This window comes from Lampris incognitus, chromosome 5, assembly GCF_029633865.1.
Source record: "Lampris incognitus isolate fLamInc1 chromosome 5, fLamInc1.hap2, whole genome shotgun sequence".
Taxonomy (NCBI): Eukaryota; Metazoa; Chordata; class Actinopteri; order Lampriformes; family Lampridae; genus Lampris; species Lampris incognitus.
Window position 1 is genome coordinate 50,302,108 of NC_079215.1, and position 17,018 is coordinate 50,319,125.

General features: G+C 46.3%; 1 protein-coding gene across 2 annotated transcripts in view; it reads left to right on the top strand.

Annotated features, from left to right (window-relative positions):
- The window catches only part of atf7ip (activating transcription factor 7 interacting protein), a 50,684-nt gene extending 34,407 nt beyond the window's left edge, over nt 1–16,277 (top strand). For both annotated transcript variants that reach the window (XM_056279914.1, XM_056279913.1), the window contains exons 10-13: nt 1,380–1,481; nt 1,619–1,696; nt 12,308–12,390; nt 15,260–16,277. In XM_056279914.1, the coding sequence (XP_056135889.1) occupies nt 1,380–1,481; nt 1,619–1,696; nt 12,308–12,390; nt 15,260–15,724 (728 nt within the window). In that variant the 3' untranslated portion in view covers nt 15,725–16,277. The remainder of the gene's footprint in view (nt 1–1,379; nt 1,482–1,618; nt 1,697–12,307; nt 12,391–15,259) is intronic.
- Nucleotides 16,278–17,018: the final 741 nt, after the last annotated feature.

A 17,018-nucleotide genomic window follows, 5' to 3' on the forward strand; every position in this document is an offset into this window, starting at 1 on the left:
GAATGGTGAGTTTAGCCTAGCCTAGCTCAACTAATTTCCTTGATGTCTACCGGGTTCATCAGCAGCTCTTTAAAAAAAAAAGGGGGGGGGACATCTCGGAAACTGATCGTTAATACTTTTTACTCATTAGCCTATCAGTAAAAAAATGTCTTAATGTTTTCACAAGTACATTTAGAATCTGAAACTTGTATTATAGTTTTGAACTATTACATCTTAACATGTATATCTTCTATGGTGGAAGACCACACCTATCCGTTTTCTTCTACAGCCAAAGTAGATAGATCATTCTTCAGGTTTCAGGCTTATGGTCTTTTCAAACGGTAAGCGACACTCCGCCTGTGTACCCACTTGCTTGAATCCAAGGGGTCTCAATGCGCTCCTCATGTGAATGGACAGGCAGACAAGCACTCTGCGAGTAAACGCCAGGTGCTCTACACGTGGTAACCATGGAAATGACTTCTGTGCACTACTGTATCCCTGGCGATACAACTGTAGGTTCTTTATAGGCTATAGCATCATATCAAAATATATCTTCTAGAAATATTGAAAGAAAGTCTATAACTAAATAATATAACAAACACACACGGTAAGGATCAGTCTCTCGTCTATTTTGCGGGGTGACCCTACACATCACACAGAAAATAGTTCGGCAGGCGTGTGTGTGAGACAAGCACGACCACAACGGTGTCACAGAATTGTGCCCACTTGTTTCACCGTATGACAGATTGCCCGCATCTCCCTTCCTCCCCGCTTGCCTCTCATTGAAAATTAATTACTTGGGCGTGTCAGTTGCTCTCCATCTGAAAAGACCATTATACAGAAATACATACAAAGTATATCAGAAGTTTTAAGTCCAAGAATGCCTCACTAGAGAGGGTGAATATCAGTCTAGCCAATGTCAATTTGTTTGTATACCTTCACTCTAGGCTACTTAAAATTACATCTGTCATACACTGTGTAGCCTACTGAATTGTAACCTAAGCTAATTGTAACCTAAGCTAATTTAGTCCAAATCAATTAACAAGGGAAATAGAGTGACCCAAATGTCTAGAAAGGTAGTTTAACCAATATAAAATTGACACCCTTGACACCAGTGTTTTTCATTGTCTTTTGCTCAGACAACACTTTTGATCACTTGTAACCAGTCTGCTCTCTATCTTCAATGATTGGGGTCCATCTGGAATTATACAGAAGGAGTACACTTAATTTGTATTACCTGTTCTGACTTCAATGCCTGATACAACCCACCGTTTATGAAAGAATGACATAAACCCATGGTCACTTACGTGCCATCTAATTGGAATCAATAGTAAGTAAGCACTACTTATGTTATTAAAATGCAAAGTTCTTTCTTCTTTTTGGTCCCTTGATTTCCTCAGACAACCAAGCTACAGGGTCTAATCCATCCAAAACCACTGCCCAAGTGACGCGCCCCAAAGGCGCCATCATTGACCTCACTGATGATGACGATGATGTACAAGGTAAAAACTTAAGCCAAAAGTGTTTCTTCATGTATTCTTCAGTGAATATTTATCTCATGCTCTTTTTTCACTTTTCTAAAATGCAGTTTATTGAAAACCCAGTTCCATGTTCTGATAGTGCTTTATGCTCTCCATAGTGATGGGAGTGAAAAACGCTAGTACAGCAACACCTTCAGCTACCCAGCGTCCTCAGCCAGTGGTCAGCGTAACCAACAGTAAGCCCCCCCCCCCATATTATTATAATGTTGGTTTGTATGTCCGTCTTTGTGTGTGTGTTTTTTTAAATAGGAGGTATATGGAGTGTAAAGGGGAAAAGGTTACCTGATGAAATCAGTAGTGAGCCATGACTCTTAAAGTCTGGGCAGTTGAGAAGTAGCGCACATACTTGTGGGGTCGTAGATTTACCTTACGTACCGATCATCAGGCCCTCACAACCCTGCTTACCACAAAAGGTATAGGCTGTGCCGGAATGCGAATTGCACGCTGGTCTGCCAGGCACTTGACTTATGACTATGATGTGGTCTACCGTCCTGGATCTGAGAACTCCACTGCTGACTGCCTCACCCGTCTTCCTCTACCTGTACCTGCTGACCCTGGTCTGGATGCTGAGCCAGAACTGGTTGCACATGTCGCTGCTGCTCTTGGTGCTTTGCCCATTGCTGACTTCGAGGCTGCTGCTGCTTCGTGCCGGGAGATTTCTGCAATCCGTGAACAGATTGCTCGGGGCTGGCCAAGGAAAGTGAAAGTGCTGAGTCCAGATGTTGCTCCATACTTCCACATATGTCATGAGCTGTCAGTGAAAGACTCACTGGTGCTTCGAGGAACGCGACTGGTTGTGCTGGTCTCCTTAAACACTACTCTTGTAGCCCTTGCACATGAAACGCACAAAGGGGTGGTACGCACAATGCAACGCCTGAGAGAGTACTACTGGTGGTCAAAGATGGATACCCTGGTCCACTCTACAATCCAGTCATGTGAGCCCTGTCGGTCAAATGACAAGACTGCGATGCCTCGCCCTGCTCCACTTCAACCACCTCCTTTCCCAGATAGGCCATGGCAAAAGCTGGCTATTGATATTGTCGGGTCTTTTGAGACAGCTACACGTGATTGTCATTACACTGTCACCCTTTAGTTGACAGGTTAACGTAGTCACCTGTGGTGCGGAAGACACGGGTTCACGTCCCGGCTGCGGCGGTTCCTGGGCTGCCACCCGAATTCGCTACATTGGTGTCAGAAGTGCGATGGTGAGACCGTGAGGCCATCGGAAGCGCGTGTGCCCAGAGGCATGAGAGAGCTGATATGCTGAAGCGCGGGGACGCGCTTCCCAAAGGAGGGTGTTAGTGTAACATGCAGGTATAAGTAGACTCGCTAGCCCTTGGCTAACAGGTCGGACCCTTTGGTCGACTTGTTAGCGTAGTCGCCCGTGGTGCGGGAGACCCGGGTTCGCGTCCCAGCTATGGTGATTCCTGGGCTGCCCTCTGAATTCACTACATTTTAGTCTTCCTTCTGGTCCTAACAACAAAAAAATCCCAGTGCTCCAGTACAGTGATGGGGACACTGTGCTGCAGCAGATGAAACCAAGGTTCCGGGCATCCGGGTAGCATATTGGTCTATTCCGTTGCCTTCTAACACAGTGCTCGCCAGGTCAAATCCCTGTTACCTCCGGCTTGGTCGGGCATCTCTACAGACACAATTGCCCTTTTCTGCAGGTGGGAAGCCAGATGTGGGTGTGTCCTGGCTGCTGCACCAGCACCTCCTCTGGTCGGTCAGGGCGCTTGTTTGGGGCGGAGGGGGAACTAGAAGGAATAGCGTGATCCTCCCATGCACTACGTCCCCCTGGCGAAACTCCTCATTGTCGGGTGAAAAGGAGACTGTTGACAACTCCACGTGTATTGGAGGAGACATTTGGTAGTCCACAGGAATCGGGAACAATTTATTGTCACTTCTTAGATGTACTTGCATACACAAAGAATTGAAATTTCGTTTCCCCCAGCCAACGGCAGTGCAATACAAATTTCCCAAAAACAACATTACCAAAAACATAAAAAAAAAAAAAACCGAACAAACCGTTAACAACGCAGTTCACCCTGTAACGCAGTCCAAAAAAATTCCTCTGCCCAGAGAACGAACTTCAGCCAGGATGACTGTCGGAAGTGCTGGTCTGCATGGGCTAACAGATAGCTTAGCCCGCCCTGCCAGACCGCCCTTGGCGTTTCCTCCCTGGGCACAGCTCCAGGCAGGGGCCGTGGTTCCTGGGCCCAGACACCCTCGACACACATCCCCCGCACTCCACACGCAGATGCAGACAAAAATACTGCACAGTTGACCCTAGGCGGGCCACTGCCAGACCGCCTCGGTGATTTCTCTCGGGCACAGCTGCGGAAAGGGCCGTAAGCTCTCTCAGCCAATCCAACACCAGCTCTCCCAGCCATCAAATGAAAAAAAAATAATCGATGAGCAAAATAAAAAACTTCACATGAAGACACCGACAAAGACACTGCATGGTCGGCACTGGGTGAGGCCGCCGCAAACATGAGTTCACACCGCCATCTTCCCCTTCCCCAGATCAACAGAGGGGGTGGAGCACAGCCTTCCCCGGATCAACAGGGGGGGTGGAGCAGTGACCGGGACGGCTCAGGAGAGTAGGGTAATTGGCCGCGAACAATTGGGGAGAAAAGGGCCCCCCCCCCAAACAAAAAACAAGGTTCTGACTCCCTGTGGCCGTTAAAGATCCCACGGCACTTATCAAAAAGAGTAGGGGATCCCCTGGTGTCCTTGCAAAATTCCCAATCTGGCGCTCTCCAGCTGGCCAGCTAGTCACCCCCCTGTATAATTGCGCAATGATTCCTCGCTCGCCAACTCAAGTTGATGTGTGGTGATGCCGTGCATAACCCAGGTGGGTGTGCTACACATTGGTGGTGGTTGAGGTGAGTTTCCTCCCTTCTCTGTGAAGTGCTTTTGGTGTCTACATAAAGCGCTATATAAATTTAATCCATTATATTATGTAATCCATTCATCATGACTTACAGTTGACTGACAAATTACGGGGGTGTGTATGCCTGTATGTAAACACCAGATGGTGAAAAACTGTAGTCATAAGGGATGTAGCCAAGAATAGATAAAAGCATGTATAACTTTTTGCAGATTGGCAATTGATAAAAATGACCTAATTTTAGAGATTACTTTGAGCTGGAGAAAGCATGACTGAACATGTTTGATTGTCAGAACCGAGGTTAGCATTGAATATTAACCCAAGATTCCTAGCAGCCTGTTTAAGACAACCTGACAGACCACAAATATTAGTACCAAAAGGGCCGATGGAATTTGGGGGACTGAACAGAATGGCCTGAGACTTATCATCATTACATTTAAGAAATGTTTTGGACATCTAGGATTTAACGTCAGAGAGGCAAGTTTTTAGATTTGCTAGGATCTGTAGGTTTTAGTGACATGTATAACTGAATGTCATCAGCATAAAAATGGTAAAACACACCATGATTTTGAATGACCTGGCCAAGAGGCAGCATGTATATAGAAAACAGAAGGGGCGCACAAACTGAGCCTTGAGGGACACCAAAACTCAACTGAGCCATCAAGGAAGTAGTTATCCAGAACAACAGAAAAAATTATGTTGGAGAGGTAAGAGGGTAATACACCAAAAGCCAAGCCCTTGATGCCTACCCAAGTCTCTAAGAGATGGAGGAGAGGATACTGTGATTGACTCTGTCAAAGACAGCATTTAAGTCTAAAAGAACAAAGATCGAGCTATCACCTCTGTCTGCAGTCAGCAGTAGGTCATTAGTAACCTCAGCTAGAACTGTCTCGGTATTATGAAGTCGAGTAAAACCAGAGTGGAAACTATTAAAAACACTATTAGTGTTCATAAAAGAAATCAATTGAGATTAAATTACTCTCTCCAGAACTTAAGATACAAAAGACAATTTGGAGATTGGTCTGTAGTTACTTAAGGACAGGGGATCCAGATTAGGTTTCTTTAGCAATGGGTGAACAATGGCATGCTTAAAACTGTCAGGGAAAGAATTAGAGGCCAGATAATTATTAAGAATTTGCAGAAAAGCGGGACTAACCGTTGAAAATGGCTCCTTGAGCAGCTTAGTTGGGATGATGTCGTAAGATAGAGCAGGAGGAGTTCATATTGGAGACTGTACTCTCTAACACTGAAATTGTAATCGGTTGAAACTGGGTAATAAGCAGAATTCACATGGAGAATGGAACGCATGCAAGGGCCAGGGACCTGATATTCTCAACCTTATTTACAAAATGAGTGAGAACTTTTTCAGACAACTCAGCATGTTCAAAAAACAAAGTGGAGGGACCGTTAATAACCATCAGTTACCCTAAGTGGTTATTACTAGATATCAATTCAGAGAAGTAAGCTGATCTCACATCCATAACTGCCTTATGGTAAATTAACGTTTGGTTTTTAAGGTTGCCATGTGCTGATTCAGATTTGTTTACCTTGCATTGTCATTCAGATTTTCTACAGTCTTCTAAGGGCACAAGTGTGATCATTCAGCCAGGAGAGGTTATTTGACTTTTGTTTCCTAGTTTTAAACTGTGTAATTTGGTCGAGGATGGATAGGCACTGATCATTGAATGAATTTAAGGGTGTCTGGATTGAGAGGCGATATAGATGGATTAAAGGATGATGAATTAAAAGCATCACAGAATTTAACTGCAGAACCAGCATTGAGAATGCGAGAGCATGCTTTAGGATAACGACTAGGAATGGCTAGTGGTAGTGGAACTTTGAAAACAACAGCTTTATGGTCAATCACAAGCATATCCATCGGATTAAAAGAGAAACCAGATGAGAGTACAAGGTCTAAAATGTGACCTTTGGAATGTGTGGCCCCTTGAACAGATTGAATGAGGTTAAGAGTATAAGATCTAAAAAATGTGAAGTCGGGGAATGGGCAGGACAACATACATGAATATTAAAATCACCAAGAATAAGCACCCTGTTGTTTTTTGGCATGACAATAGATAGAAGCTCAGAAAACTCAGAAATAAATCTGAGTTAGGGGGCCTATAAATTACGATGCAGATTAAAGGGGGAGGGCCAGTAATTAAGAAACTTAAAACCCCAAAGGAGATAGAATTACCAAAAGTAATCGGATGGCACTTAAGACCTAACTTACAAAAAACAGCAAGGCTACCCCCTCTTCCAGAGGGCCTGGGAATATGAAAATATGCAAAATCAGGGCGCCTAGCCTCAATCAGGGGAACAGTGTCCCGTGGGGACAGCCATGTCTCAATAATAATAAAAAAGTCCAGATTATTGGAAAAGATAAAATCATTAATGATAAAGGACTCATTACCAAGCGATCTCACATTCAGTAAAAAGCACTGCACTCAAAAATAAACTAGTGTGTTAAGCTGGGCCATCAGACCCTCACACACTCCTGCTCAGCCTCTGTACTGGCCAGCAGTGCCACCTCAGGTTGACTGAATGGCGTAGAAGCACCCCATTCTTCTCTGTACTTGTCACTGTTGCTTTTACAAAGGTTATGAAGAACACAGTGGGCAAGCGCCATGGATTTGACCGTGCACGTTGTAGTCATTGTGTTTTAGCAGACATCGCCATCTACCCTTAAGTCAGCTAAAAGCCTTATCAACCACCCTTGCTTTGCTAGTTTTGTAGTTGTACACTAACTGCTGTGGTGATGGTTGCCCATCATATGCCAGCTTTTCAAAGGATAGGCTGCATCATCAAGTATTTCCCCACGTCATCTTCTTCTTTCAGCTGCTCCCATTAGGCGTCGCCACAGCGGATCATCCGTTTCCGTCTCTTCCTGTCCTCTGCATTATTCACATCAGCCTCTGTCACCTGTAGATCAACTTCATCGGGTGGGCACTGTGCTGCTGTCACTGGGTCCAAGTTATGAGCTTCAAAGCGGGAATAAAAGTTGTTAAGCTCATCCGGGAGAGAGGCAGAGGTGTTGATAAATGGTAAATGGACTGCATTTATATAGCGCTTTTCTAGTCTACCAACCAATCAAAGTGCTTTACAGTGTATGCCTCACATTCACACACACACACACACACACACACACACACACACACACACACACACACACACACACACACACACTGATGGCGGAGGCTGCAATGCAAGGTGCCAACCTGCTCATCAGGAGCAGTTAGGGGTTCAGTGTCTTGCTCAAGAACACTTCGACACGCTCTCTGCAGGAGCTGGGGATCAAACCAGCAACCTTCCGATTACTAGACGACCCGCTCTACCTCCTGAGCCATGCCGCTTAGATTTATAATCCGTAATCGCCTACAGCCTCCTCTACATGGGCCATGAGTCACAGCCACTGTAGTCACTAACCAGTTGGTCCCTATATTGTCTTTTCATGGCTTTGATGGCTCTCCTAAAGTCATACCTGGATTTTTTTTGTAGCATTCCTTGTCCCCTGCTTCAAAAGCAGTGGTACACTCCCTCAAATTTAAGCGAATGTCGTTGTTAATCCAAGGCTTCTGGTTGGGGTAGGAGTGAATAGACCATACTGAGATACAGTTATCCACACAGGATATAACGTAGCCAGTGACCAATTCAGCATGCTCATCCAAACTCGAGGTTGAATCCTTAAAGTTTGACCAGTCTGTTGATTCAAAACACCCCTGAAGTTTGAATTCATGTTATGTAGTCCAGAACTGTCCTCACAGTGGGCTGCATGCACTTAACTTTCTGCTTGTAGGCAGAAATCAAGAGCACTGACAAGTGGTCAGATTTTCTAAAGTGAGGTTGTGGGATAGATCTGGAAGTTGCCTTGACCGTGGAGTAACAGTGGTTGAAGTGAACTAATATGGCTTGTAAAGGATGTGGCTCCACGAGTGATGTGGATGCACTGCATGCTACACAGGGAGTCACTCACTGCCAAAGAAATGAGTGGTCAATTGTCGGCTGTTATGGATTCGGTCATGGAAGCTGTCAATTTTGTCAAGAAGAGTGCTTTGCAAACGCATCTCTTTTCTGCTCTCTTTGCTGCTGCGGGAGAAGAACACACTGCTCTACCATTCTGAGGTTTGATGGTTTTCATGCGAAACAGTGTTTTCCAGTGTGATGGAATTACACACGTCTATTCAGGAGTTTTTACTTCTCCAAAACAGCGCAGAATTTGCTGCAAACTTCAGTGACGATGTCTGGGTCACTAAACTTGCATATCTTGCAGATGTTTTCTCTGAGCTGAACAGACTTAACAGGTCAGTGCAAGGCCGCAATACACATGCCATCCAGCTGTATGACAGAATGGAAGGTTTTCTCAAAAAATCAGAAATGGAGGGAGTGAGTCAGGGAGGGAATTTTTTTTCCATGTTTCCATTAGTGGATGGATTCTGCAGTGCTCTCGTCTCATGTAACAGGCAATTGTTGCACACGAGGATGCACTCGAGGGTCAATTTGGTAAATAACTTTTCTGAGGCTGACTCTTGGTACAGGTACAAGACATGGATACAGTTTCATTTTTGCAGAAGAGAGGTTTGGTGTTGAAGAGGGCAAGACCACCAGACCCAACTACACCATGAACCGAAGGCCAGACAAGATCCATCAACTGCGGCAAGAGCTTCGGACTGTGGCAAGGCAGTTCAAGGTAGCAACCAAGGAAGAGAAACCACCACTGGCTGAACTCCGTTACATCATCAGGAAGGAGCTCATCACTCTGCGCAGAGCAGAATGGCACAGGAGATGGAGGCGAGAGAGAGAGAGTTAGGAAACGTACTGTGTTTATAGCTGATCCATTTGGATTCACAAGGCAGCTATTTGGGTAGAAGCACAGCAGTCATCTTGCCTGGTCTAAAGAAGAGGTAGACCACTTCCTGCACAACAGTTTGAGTGACCCTGTTATAGAGAGCAAGAGCTAGGGCCCCACAGTACCCTTTTGGACATACTGTCGCCCACAGTGGAGTTCAACACCAGAGAGACCACCTCTAAGGAAGTCCAGGAGGCAGTCACTGCAGCGAGAGCCAGCTTGGCTCCGGGACCCAGTGGAGTACCCTATAAGGTGTACAAGCACTGCCCAGAGCGCCTCAGTATTTTCCGGAAGATTCTGCAGGTGAGTTGGGCCTAGGGGAACTGTAGCAGACCAGTGGAGGCAGGCAGAGGGAGTCTAGATACCGAAGGAAGAGAACTCAAACAAGCTGGAGCAGTTCAGATCCATCTCGCTCCTCAGTGTGGAGAGGAAGGTCTTCATTGTCCTATCCAGAAGGATGACAGACTTCCTCCGTAAGAATGCCTACATTGATACTTCGGTACAGAAAGGTGGCATTCCTGGAGTTTCAGGGTGCCTAGAATACACTGGAATTGTCACCCAGCTGATCAGGGAGGCGCACGAAGGGAAGGGTGACCTAGTTGTGCTTTGGCTTTACCTTGCCAAAGCATACGGCTCAATATCCCACAAGTTGATTGAAATTACTCTGGACCAACACCATGCACCCAGTAAGATCAAGGACCTCATCCTGAACTACTATGGGAACTCAAGGCTCAGAGTCACTTCTGGGAACACAACATCTGACTGGCACCGGCTTGAGAAGGGGACCATAACTGGGTGTACCATCTCAGTTACACTCTTCACCCTTGCCATGAATATGGTGGTCAAGGCAGCTGAAACTGAGTGCAGAGGCCCCCTGTCCAAGTCTGGCAGTTGGCAGTCCCCTCTCAGAGCCTTTATGGACAACCTCACTGTCACCACGTCATCGTTGCCAGGTGGTAGGTGGATCCTTCAGGACCTGGAAAAGCTCATCTCCTGGGCAAGGCTGAGTTTTAAACCAGCCAAATCCAGAGCCATGGTGTTGAAGAGGGCAAAAGTGGTGAACCGGTTTAGCTTTCTGGATGGCATTGCAATCCCATCAGTTCCTGAGAAACCAGCCAAGAGTCTAGGCAAGGTATTTAACTGTAGCCTTAGAGAAACGGTGGCAATCCAAGCAACCATCAAGGAGCTTGAGAATTGCCTCACCACAGTAGACAAGTCTGGCCTACCTGGCAGGTTCGAGGCTTGGATTTACCAACAATGACATCTTACCTCGAGTCCTCTGGCCTGTGCTGGTTTATGAGGTAACCCTGTCGACAGTAAAGACCTTGGAGAGGAAGATCAGTAGCTACCTCCGGAGATGGCTGGGACTGCCGCGCAGCCTTAGTAGTGCAGCGCTGTATGGGAGGAGCAACAAACTCCAGTTCCCTATCAGCAGCCTCGACGAGGAGTTCAGGGTTTCTTGCACAAGAGGGGCACTGCTCTATTGGGACTCTAGAGTGGCATCAGCAGGCATTATGGTGTGGACAGGCAGGAAGTGGAGAGCCCAGGAAGGCCTGGAGATAGCGAGTCTCAGCTGAGATACGGGGCTTTGGTGGGCACAGTGGCAACTAGACGGGCAGAGCAGGGAGCCATCCCACAACTGCAAGGACAAACGCCATCTAGTCCTGGAGGAGGTACAGGTAGGTGTCGACGAGGAAAGGACCAGTAGAATGGTCAGCATGCAGCAGTAGGGAGCATGGACAAGGTGGGAGGGTGCGCTGGAGAGGAAGATATCTTGGGCAGATATCTGGCAGGCATAACTGCAGCGGATCACGTTCATGGTACAAGCTGTGTATGATGTTCTGCCTAGCCCAGCAAATCTCCATCTTTTGGGGCAAGATTGATTCTCAATCATGTCCTCTCTCTGTGCTCTGGAAAAGGTTCACTCAAGCACATCCTTAGCAGCTGCCCATCAGCCCTGGGGGAAGGCCGTTACCACTGGCGATATGACCAGGTGCTGAAGACAGTTGCAGAGGCCATCTCCAAAGCTGTGGCCAACAATAAGCAAGCCCATGGACAGAGGAACATTGCCTCTGTCAGGGCTGGTGAGCAGCCTCAGTCACAGCCCAGATCACCAGCTGGTTTCCCCACCTCTGCGTTAGACTGGGAGCTGCGAGTCGACTTGGGGGGGAGGGGGCAGCTCAGGTTCCCGGACCACATTGACAACTCCGTTGAGACCAGATATAGTGCTATCATCAGCCTCTTCAAAACAGGTGCTCCTTATCGAGCTGATGCTTCCCTGGGAGGACCGGATGGAGGAGGCAAATGAGCGGAAGCATTTCAAGTACCAGGAGCTGGTGGATCAGTGCCATAGGAGAGGCTGGAAGGTGCATTGTGAGCCCGTTGGGGTGTAGAGGCTTTGCTGGCAACTCACTGTGCAAGGTCTATGTTCTACTTGGCATCACTGCAACTGCTAAGAGGAAAGCCATCAAGTCTTCCATGGAGGCTGCAGAGATGGCCTCCAGATGGCTTTGGATCAAGAATGATCTGTGGGCTAATGCTGCTGGGACACAAGCCAGGGCCTGATCAACCCTGGCTGGGTCGCCTGAGCGAGGGTGTTTGATGTTGAAAGACCCGAAACACCCGAGGACCTCAGGAAACATCACTGATGATGTGTCCCAGTGCATCCTAGGATGTATCGTCGAGTCACTACAGTGCTCCTCTTAAGTGAAGTTTTTTTTGTTTTGTTTTTTGGTGCATCACCCCATTTGCCTATGGTTCTGTTTATGTTATGGTGTATGACAATATACCAGTTTTAAAATAAACCATTAAATTGTTTCTTTTATTAATCCCCTTGGGGAAATTCAGTTACTGCAAATTAATCCATCCTAGCTGTGATCTGTGAAGCTAGGAGCAGTGGGCTGCTACTGCCTTAGGCAAAAGTGTGTCATTCTCGCCATGCTGGTATAAACTATAATGTATTCTGTTAAATGTGATGAAATGAAATTAATTAAGAACTTTTTTTGTTTTGCTTTGGGTGGATTTTTAATTTTTACTGTCTTATGTCTTTAGGTCTTGGAGCAAGGTCTTCTCCACAAAGTAATCAGAATTCTGCAAACAATCCTCAACTGACAGTCCACCACCGCCCCTCAGTGGTAAGATTTAATTGTTGCATTTTAACACTGCCTGTCAAAAGTAATCTATTCTGAATTTTATAAGCTTACAAACTCAGTTTTGAATACATTATAAATCTTGTTCCTTTATGATCCTTCCCAGACTCACCTTCAATACAAACCAGCCCTGTCAAATTTCAGGAAAAAGGTGTTCATTAAACCCCTTCAGCTGTATTTTCTGCCACTCGGGCAGAATCATTCATATGGAATTTAACTCATCAGTAACATAACAAATTCCTCTTATTTTAATGTGTTTTATTCGGAATTTGTTGAAGGTCAACGGAGGCATATCACTTTTGGAACATGTCTAGACAGACTACTACTATTACTTTCGGCTGCTCCCGTTAGGGGTCGCCACAGCGAATCGCCCGTTTCCATCTCTTCCTATCCTCTGCATCCTCCTCTGTCACACCAGCCACCTGTATGTCTTTCCTCACCCCACCCATAAACCTCCTCTTTAGCCTTCCTCTTTTCCTGTTCCCTGACTGCTCCATATTCAGCATCCTTCTCCCAATATATACCCAGTATCTCTCCTCCACATATGTACAAACCATCTCAATCTTTCCTCTCTTGCTATGTCTCCAAACCGTCCAACCTGAGCTGTCCCTCTAATATACTTGTTACTAATCCTGTCCTTCGTCACTCCTAATGAAAATCTTAGCGTCTTTAACTCTGCCACCTCCAACTCCGCCTCCTGTCTTTTCGTCAGTGCCACTGTTTCCAAACCATATAACATAACTGGTCTCACAACCATCTTGTAAACCTTCCCTTTAACTCTTGCTAGTACCCTTCTGTCAAAAGTCACTCCTGACATTCTTCTCGACCCATTCCACTCTGCCTGTACTCCCTTCTTCACCTCTCTTCCGCATTCCCCCGTTACTTTGGCAGTTGACCCCAAGTATTTAAACTCATACGCCTTCGTCACCCCTACTCCTTGCATTCTCACCATTCCACTGTCATTCACGTATATATATTCCATCTTGCTGCTACTGACATTCATTCCTCTTCTCTCAAGTGCATACCTCCACTTCTCCAGGCTCTCCTCAACCCTGCACCCTACTCTCTACCTTACCATACTTTTGCTACACATCACAGTGTCATCCGCGAACATCATAGTCCACAGAGACTCCCGCCGGATCTCGTCTGTCAACCTGTCCATCACCATTGCAAAGAAGAAAGGGCTCAGAGCCAATTCTTGATATAATCCCACGTCCACCTTGAACCCATCTGTCATTCCAACCGCACACTTTGCCGCTGTCACACTGCCCTCATACATATCCTGCACCACGCCTACATACTTCTCTGCCACCCCCGACTTCCTCACATAATACCAAACCTCCTCTCTTGTCACCCTGTCATATGCGTTCTCTGAAATCCACAAGATACAATTTAACTCCTTATGACCTTCTCTATACTTCTCCATCAACATTCTTAAAGCAAACATTGCATCTATAGTGCTCTTTCATGGCATGGAACTGTACTGCTGCTCGCTAATTGTCACCTCTCCTCTTACCCTAGCTTCCACTACTCTTTCTCATATCTTCACGCTGTGGCTGATCAACTTTATACCTCTGTAGTTGCTACAGTTCTGCACATCACCACACAACAGTCTTCCTTCTTCAACTTCTTCCATTTGATCCTTAGCTCTGCCTTGACTCTTCCTCTTCTTGGTCTCCAAAGTCATCCTACAGACCACCATCTGAAGCTGCCTTTCAGACTGTGCCTCCTGCATAACCTTTTTGTGTGAAATGATTAAGAAATATCATATATTCTATATTTGTTTCAGTTTATTCTGTTTTTTGAAAAACTTGAAAATATGACTTGGGCCATTATTTTAAGAAGGTGACGATAAGACAGTCCACCCGCACTTTCCTCCACTCTTATACGTTACCCTGTGTTCCTCCCTCTTCTTGAAATATGTATTCATCACAACCATTTCCATTCTTCGCAAAATCCACCACCATCTGTCCTTCCACATTCCTCTCCTTGACACCATACCTACCCATCACCTCCTTATCACCTCTATTCCCTTCACCATTATGCCCATTGAAGTCCACTCAAATCACCTTTCTCCTTGGGTACACTCTCTACCACTTCAACCAACTCACTTCAGAATTGTTCTTTCTCTTCCATCTCACACCCAACTTGTGGGGCATGTGCACTGATAACATTAATCAACACATCTTCGATTTCCAGCTTCATACTCAACGCTCTGTCTGACACGCTCTTCACTTCCAACACACTCTTGACATACTCTTCCTTCAGAATTACCCCTACCCCATTCCTCCTCCCATTTGCACCATGGTAGAAGAGTTTGAACCCTCTTCCGATGCTCCTGGCCTTACTCCCCTACCACCTGGTCTCTTGCACATACAAAATATCTACCTTCCCTCTCGCCATCATATCAGCCAGCTCTCTCCCTTTACCAGTAATAGTGTCAACATTCAAAGTTCCGACTCTCACCTCCACATTCCTACCCTTCCTCCTCACCTGCTGCCTCGTCACATGCCTTCCCCCTCCCCTTCGCCCAACAGTAGCATAGTTTCCACCAGCACCCTACTTGGCCAATAGTACCGGTAGTGGTTGTCGGTAACCCGGGCCTTGACTGATCTAGTATGGAAATCTGATATATGATCCGCATTTGATTTGGCAAAGATTTTATGCCAGATGCCCTTCCTTACGCAACCCTCCCCATTTATCCATGCTTGGGAACGGCACTAAGAATGCACATGTGCATCCTCAGTGGCTGGGTTATGTCTACAGAGACATTCGTATATAAAAAATTGTTTTGAAATGTTATTGAATGTAACTGATTTATTTGTCTTTCTCACACTTGTGTCCCCTCTCACAGGACTCCTCAGTGAAATCCCGTGCTGGGCCCCCTACGACACCAACCCGGGCTGCTACCACTGCCCTACCCCCACTGCCCGCTGCACCCCCAGCCCCAGTTCGTCTATCCCCAGAGGCAGCCCAAACCTCACCCCCTCAGCAGCCTCAGCTGAAACTGGTGCCAAGCCAGACCGGTATAGTGCTGTCCTGGTGTGTGGTAGAAACGGATCGATCCTGTGCGGCTGTTGACAGCTATCACCTTTATGCTTTCCACCAGGACAACTCAAATTCAAACCCCACAGCGCAGCAACACTGGAAGAAGATTGGGGAGGTGAAGGCCCTTCCCCTGCCCATGGCCTGCACCCTCACTCAGTTCCAGTCTGGCTCCACCTACCACTTTGCTGTCCGAGCCAAAGACATCTACGGGCGCTTTGGGTCCTTCTGTGAGCCTCAGTGCACTAATGTCATCAATTCCACTTCCAGCTGAGCCAATGAGGAATGGAAACAAGACAGTGTCACAGGATATTAACGTGACTTTAATTAATGTGTTCATGTTCATTAAACAGTTTTTGGCTTAACAGCTGGACCTTCGACTGATTGGGAGGGCAAAGGTTTTCATTTTGCCAAGTTGGATGTTTGCTTTTTTTTTCTTTTCTTTTTTTTTTGACTGTTGTGTATAAATTAAATACTTAGCCCCTTGGAATTCAGATATTTATGTTGTTGGTCTCTTGGTCTGACCTGAATGACATTTCTTTTACTGGACAGTAGGTGACTAGTAACCCATGTTATTTTGTTCATCATTTGCACAGAAATGCATATGCGGTTGAAACTGGTGTTAATTTTTGTATGTTTTGTCTGGTAACCAGACTGACAAAACCAATAAAAGTTTTTTTCATTGGAATGTGTGCATGTGTGTGCGCACGTGCGTGTGTGAGAGATTTCATATTGTTTGAGTGTCCTTCAAATCTTACTGCCGTCACTGACGTGAGCTTTAAAGGACACCTTAAATGGAACAAAAAAATGTACTCCAATCTAACCCTTTTTTTTATCTGCACTGAGTTTTCATTTTTTGTTATCATTGTGCTCAAAAAAAATACAAACATTGCCTATTTGCAGCTAGACAATCCGGACTTTTATTCGCGGAAAAGGCGTTACGTTCATCGTTTTGAATGTGTGGGCAGACATAAAAGAATGAAACTTGATTGATTGATGGATTGAATGTCCAGAGGTAATTTGATTCGAATTTCCCCACCCCTCCCCACTTTATAAAGCTCTAAATAAAAACTTGCAAACTTGCGTCTGTTCACATCCAAAAACGCACTCCTTCCCTCAAAAGCTCCGCGGCTACGAAAACAACGGCTGGCGTTCGTCCGTGTCAGACAGCAGACACGCCCCCTGCGTCTTCCCCAGACGTACCCGACATTCTGTAGTCGTGTACGATTGTCCCCGTCAGACTCAACGCGGCGGAGGGGGCTTATGTGCCGATCATTGTTCGTCGTCGTCATGTAACGTCATCATCATGGCGTCCACGAAGCATAAGTCCTCATGCGGGCGTGCCTCTAGATGGTAACCCTGGGACGGTGGCACGGCGGTTAGCGCGGTCGCCTCAAAGCAAGAAGGTGCTGGGTTCGAGCCCCGGGGTAGTCCAACCTTGGGGGTCGTTCTCTGTGTGGAGTTTGCATGTTCTCCCCGTGTCTGCGTGGGTTTCCTCGCAGTTCAAAGACACGCCGGCCAGGTGACTCGGCCGTACTAAATTGTTCCTAGGGGCTGTGTGTGCGCGT